At 32.4% G+C, this 6,493-nt stretch overlaps 1 protein-coding gene across 1 annotated transcript; it reads right to left on the bottom strand.

Moving 5' to 3' along the window:
* Window positions 1-778: 778 nt before the first annotated feature.
* LOC145103961 (T-complex protein 1 subunit alpha) lies at window positions 779-4,607 on the bottom strand. The gene is made up of 17 exons (XM_079041243.1): window positions 4,428-4,607; window positions 4,274-4,338; window positions 3,664-3,753; window positions 3,468-3,554; window positions 3,306-3,365; window positions 3,176-3,226; window positions 2,975-3,070; window positions 2,809-2,874; window positions 2,518-2,735; window positions 2,347-2,443; window positions 2,168-2,254; window positions 1,957-2,091; window positions 1,770-1,874; window positions 1,560-1,688; window positions 1,361-1,464; window positions 1,194-1,284; window positions 779-1,095 (listed from the first exon to the last, which is right to left on the bottom strand). Exons 1-17 carry the CDS (start codon window positions 4,498-4,500, stop codon window positions 1,009-1,011), a joined length of 1,641 nt encoding a protein of 546 aa, XP_078897369.1. The 5' UTR covers window positions 4,501-4,607; the 3' UTR covers window positions 779-1,008.
* Between the last annotated feature and the right edge of the window lie 1,886 nt (window positions 4,608-6,493).

Raw genomic sequence — 6,493 nt, 5'->3', positions numbered from 1 at the left:
ACGTTTTGCATTCTAAATGACGCTAAGAACTGTCTTAATGATTGGACGAAAATACCCTCATCGTGCAAGGCATGTGGGGCATTCTAACTGCGAAATGGACGGAATGTTAAGTTAGGGACCAAGCGGGTAACAAATGTCAAATGTTTGGATGGTCCAAGTTAAAAAATTAAGTTAGAGACGAAGCGTGAAAGTATCCATAGGGACCATCCAAATAATTTTCTCTAAAACAGTTGGGAATAACACACTTAAAATGATGAAAAATAAAGGAAGAGAAATGATGCGACGTTGAAAGTAAAATATAATATATAAAAACCGAGTAAAAAATAAAATGTGAAAGATGAATATAACACATAGTGTAAGAACCTATACAACTTATTTTTAGTTTTTTACTATGCATAAAAATGGGTGACACCATGACAATACATATTTAGTTAATTTATTTAACAATAACATACTTTTTAAAGTTAACTAATCACACAAATGGTCCCTATTGTCGGACAACGTTTGCTAGTTCGGTTCATCTTTTTCTTTTGTTCCAATCTTGCCTATAAGTTTGGGTTTAGATCTTGAGTTATTAAATCTATTAACTTATCATCCAAGGTTACACCAAATTTGCAAAAACTTACATGACATGCTAAACCGACACAAAATAAGATTTTTTCATAATTTGTTTGGTAGTGAGCTCACCTACTCTATCCAAAAAAATAAATAAACATACTTTTTTTTTATATTATATATTATGAAAAATAAAACCCCAACAAACTAAACTGACCCATCCTTTTTCAATTTAATCTTTTACTCTCCAAGAACTAGAATGTTGATAAATCTCACACAAACCAATATCCAAAAGTACATTACCATCATCATCATCATCATCTCTACCTTAACAAAATTAGACTTACATTACTACACCCATCATCAATCTCACCAAAACTTTCCAAATAAACAAAAATCAAATTCAAAAAGCCACATCAAGTTTACCAAAATATCCTTCCACCAAAAAAGGCCCTAATCTTGACCATCTTGACTCTCATCCTTCACAAGTCTAATCATGTCATCAATCCTCAGTATCGTTATAGCCGCTTCAGTTGCAAACTGTCACACACACACACACACACACAAACACATTTTCTTTAATATTATTATTATCTTATAATTTAAATAAAAAAAAATTATTAAAAATAATAATTCACCTGAAGTATCTTCACTTTACTCATCGCAGGCTCTATAACACCAGCTTCCAAGTTGTTCCGAACCGTACCCTTCACCAGGTCCAAACCCATGCTAAAAATTCAAAACCAAAACAGCATAAGTAAAAGGGCATTTTCGGTATTTCATAAAAAAAGTAAAAAGAAATTACCTTGACAGATGTTTCTTATCAGCCTTAGTTTGTGCAGTGTGGTGATACGCACGCAACTTAGCCACCAAATCAGTTGCATCCTTTGCAGCATTCACAGCAAGAACCTGGCCATTATCATATCATATCAAAAAATAAAATTATCACCACTCATAACAAATTAAATTAAATATTTTTCAAAATTTAATAATAATAATAAAACCTTTGGAATTATCAGCAATGACTCAGCAAACTCTGCAATCGCCAGCTGTTCGCGGGATCCCAAAGTTGTAGCAAGGTACTCCAAATACACAGATAAAGCAGCCTCAACTGCACCCCCTCCTGCAACCACCTAAAAAAACAATAATATAAATTATAAATATAAATAAATAAATAAATAAAACTAAAAATTAATATTTTCTTTTTTTCTTACTGTATTGGATTCGAGGGTTCTTTTGACAATACATAAAGCATCATGTAACGCCCTATCCATTTCATCAAGCATGAAGTCATTAGCACCTCTCAGAATTATCGACACCTGTTTAAATTGTGTCACAATATTAATTACTTTTATATAAAACATTAAAATAAAAACTAATTAAAAAATCACATTCACATACAGCCCCTGTTGTTTTGGTTCCTTTGATGAGTATGACATCATCATCTGCAATTCGCTCCTCCACTACTTCATCGGCATATCCAAGGAAAGAGGCATCAAAAGTTTCTTCCCCTTCCATGTCAGCAAATGTTGAAACCTACACATAATAAAAAATAATTAATTAATTAACTTCAGATTTTATTAATTACCATAAAATAATATATGAATATTACCGAAGTTGCCCCTGTTGCCTTTGCCACATGGCGTAAATCCTCCTTACGCACACGTCTCACAGCAATTGCACCAGCCTCCACAAAATACTAATTCCATGCAAATAATAATAATTAATAATTAATAATCAAAATTTACATATTTGTGTATGAAAGAAGGGCAAAAAGGTCAAAAAGAGTACCTTGAGTGCCATGTCATCGATACCCTTTGTGGTCAAAATAACATTAGCACCAGCTTTTAGAAGCTTCTCAATACGTTCTTTAGTCACATCAGATTCTCTGTAGAACAATATAAACAACCAATAAGTGTATGACATAAATAAGAAATACCAAGTTTGACTAAGTTTGACCACCTTTGACGAATCTTTTCCAACTCTCGTGGATCAGTGACTAAAACCTGAACACCTAATTGCATTTTTGTTTTTTGAAGATTAAAATCAAGACATGCAATTCTTGCAGGAGAAACTCTCATTGGCATTCCTTGAGCTGCACGCCCAGTATTAAGTGCATACCCTTTTAATAAATAACTTTCTTTAGCACTTTTTCCATGAGCTTTAAGGATATTAATTCCCTACATTAAAATTAAAAAACATTGGAAGAGTTAAAAAAAAACAATAATGATGTAATCATAGTCAAGAACTAACCTTGATTGGATACTTGATTTCGCCTCGTGCATTTGTCATTTTAACAGATTGTACTGCTTCAACAACCTAAAAATTCAACCACTTATTTTATTTTTTAAGCACTTAGTAAAAGCAAAGGAAAAAGAAAAAGAAAAAGAAAAGATTTCTTTTTTAAATTAAGACATACAAGATTCGCAAAGAAGTCATCATCAGTTGCTAACAGTTTAGAAGACATGCTTGTCTTTGCACAGTTCACAAGAGAATCCTTTCCAAGTTTGTCAACCTTAAAGAAATGAAAAAACATACTCATTAATATTTAATAAAATCTGAGCATTTTTTAAACTAAATGTTAAAAAGTAAGTTTTGACATGTTTGGATAATGCTTTACCTTAACTGACAGTTTTTCTTCAACATATTTGCAAGCTTCTCTCATTGCAAGCTGTCAACATAAAAAAAGGATCCATGAGTATAAAAATTTAGACTTGATTGCAATTTCATCAAGTATTGGTAACACTTACTCTGTATCCACTTATCACAGATGTGGGGTGAATCTTGTTTTTGACAAGATCATTTGCTCTCTGAAAAAAAAAAATTATCAAAACAATAGATTAAATAAGAATTTCCAATTAGGATTGTGACACATTTGCCAAAACAAAGATGTGTGATCTAGGGAACAATACCTTGAGTAACTCGGCTGCTATAATGACCACAGAAGTAGTTCCATCTCCTACTTCTCTATCTTGAAGCTCAGCCAATTCAACAAGGACCTAAGTTATAAGAAATTCAATATATGTAATTAGACAAAAGTAATAAGTCCATGCATATATTGCAAAAGAAAATAAAAGAAAAAGAAAGATGCAATTTGATATGTCTCACCTTGGCAGCTGGATGCTCAACATCTAACATCTTGAGAATTGTAGCACCATCATTTGTGATAGTTACATCCCCAATATCATCAACCAACATCTGAGACACAAACTCATATGAATTACACTAAGGGAATCTGATTTAGATGAATAAGGAATATAGATACAGCTATACAAGTGCAATGGACAATGTAGTCAAAAGGACAATATTATAACGAGTTGCAAATGGCCTTAGTTATCTACCAGTTAAGTTGATAAATTCCTGAATGGCAAACTTTATCAGAAGAGAAAAATGGATGCTATGTGCAACCTAGAGATCTTCACACTGGATATATCTAGATTCACTCTAATGGATTTCAGTTTAAGCCTGTCATAGCTAGTTTTGAGTAAAGACCTCTTACTGTCATTGATTACTCTCTGGATGATCCAAGTTCTAAAGCTAATTGACAGGTTAAAGATGGGCGTAAGTGTATTAACACCCAATGGTTCTTCTATGTGATCTTTATTGCGCAAACAAATTTGATCGAGGACACGCAAATCCGCAGAAATCTAACAGCGTTGAAGCTAAAGGAAATGGCGGAAGCAAAAAACAACAGAAAAGAGAGGAAGATGTATAATACCTTGTCAAGGCCAACTGGACCAAGTGAAGTCTTCACTATGTTCGAAACAGATTGACAAGCAGTAACTGAAGAAAAAGATTCAAAATTACTTGAGTATGGGTGTACATTTCTTTCAAAAGTAGATCTGTTAGGGTTTTAGAACTTGAATGCTTACTATTTTGTGTGCGAACATCTTGACCGGATTGACGATCCCCGAGTATATCAGGCGCTTGTGAACCTAGAGACATAGCTGATTATGAGTATTACTGTATCTGAAACTACAACTAATATTTCTCCAAGAACCCTAATACTGTGAACTCTTGATGTCTGCTCGTACTACTAGTGGAGGTTTTCTAACTCGGCTTATTTATTAACCAATAGGTTTACGTGAACCGGGCCGAGTTGAACCGGTGGCCTATGCCTCTTTGAGAAAGGGTAAAAATGTACTTCACATTTTTTTTAGAGATATTAGACCGATGTTAGATGTGATTAAGGTTTTTTCTTTTTTTTTTCTAAGAGAAAATTAAATGAAAGGTCATTTATATGTGCAATGTTTTAAAAACCGGTTTTATCGGGCCGGTTGGACCGGGAACCATAAGAGAGAATGGTTCAACTATTACCAGTTTTATGTTAATTTCTGAACCGGATTGAACCGGCCGGTTTTTAGAAAAACCCGGTTGAACCGGTTAAAGCGAATAAAAACACATGGAAATAACCATTTGAATAAAAACTTTGATGATTTTTTTCAAATCTGTTTTGTTTTCTCTAAATAAAAACATTTGGTAAATGTTATAAATTTTTTTTTTTTTTTTTTGAAAGAGCATAAAGTTTTTTTTATTATATGTTTGTATTCATCTAAAACTATATTTTGTTTCGTTATTATATTTTACTTTCTTTTTGACGAATATGGATTGATGTAAAACACTAAAACTTATGGTTATGTGTTGTTTTAATGTATTTAGATTGATCTACAACTTATTTTTATGTATATTTCTAATGTTTGAACTACTAAACGTCAAATTCATGATATATATATATATATATATATATATATATATATATATATAGTGTGTGTGTGTGTGTGTGTGTGTAGGAAAATAGGAAAAAATATGAAAATTAAATAAACCGATTGACCCGGCGGTTGAACCGGGAATCGGTAACCATACCGGTTCAACTAAAAAACCGGTTTTTAAAACATTGTATATGTGATTAATGATTAAGGTTTTTTTCTAATAGAAAATTAGATGAATGGTAACTTATACGTTTATTCTTTTATTTTATTTTTAATTCGGATCATTTAATTTTATTTTTATTTCGGATCATTTTTCATTTGTAAACTTGTTGCATGCTTAGTCCTTTTCTAAGGATGTCAATTTTGTCCGTTAGAACCCATGAGTGCCTTGTACAATGGGGTATTTTTATCCTTTTATTATAAGGCTTCAATAAAAATCATTCGGTCACAATGGTGTCGATACCCGTCTGTCCCTTCTTCTTCAATTTCTCTATATTTTTACTCCTACCTTTCTCTTTATATTCTTTCACAGAAATCAACAATCAACAATGGTAAGACGTATGCAACGTCCCAAATTTCAAACCAAAATTTTCATTTCCAAAATAGAATATAATATCCAACGTCATTGCTAAAAGTAATATAAAAACCTAATTGTTCAACATTGTAAAACATAGTTTTCTAAATAGAGTAAAGACATAGAGTCAGCGGAAGTCTAAAACATAAATCATCAGTGATGCGCGTGCAATACAATCAAGTTGGGCCTTTTCCACGAACAACGAAACCACCTGAAAAACATGAATCAACAACTGTAAGTGTAAAGCTTAGTGAGTTTCTCAAAATACCACATACCATAATACATAAATAATCTATATAAACAAGGACTCGCGACTCTCGTTTCGTTCCATCATCAATAGAGACTTACGGCTCTCATGTCATTCTGTCATGATTAGAGACTTATAGCTCTCGTTTAGTTTTGTCATCAACATGGACTTTTGGCTCTCGTGTCGTTTCGTCATCAATAGGGACTCACGGCTCTCATATCGTTTCGTCATTAACTGTAACGTCCGTGTTTCTGGGCTAAGCATTAAAGACGATGTAATAGTCTAGGTCAACTATTGTAACGTGTTTTGAAGTAATAAGAATGAATTATGTGAATTTATGTGTTTTATACTTAATTATTATGATATAATAAATTAAGGATAAAAATAAGCGTCGAAAGTAAAATGTTA

The sequence above is a fragment of the Lactuca virosa genome, chromosome 4 (assembly GCF_052849685.1).
Source record: "Lactuca virosa cultivar CGN04683 chromosome 4, Lactuca_virosa_CGN04683_v6, whole genome shotgun sequence".
NCBI classification, from domain to species: domain Eukaryota; kingdom Viridiplantae; phylum Streptophyta; class Magnoliopsida; order Asterales; family Asteraceae; genus Lactuca; species Lactuca virosa.
The sequence above is the reverse complement of the archived record's forward strand: the minus strand, read 5'-3'. Positions and strand labels throughout refer to the sequence as shown.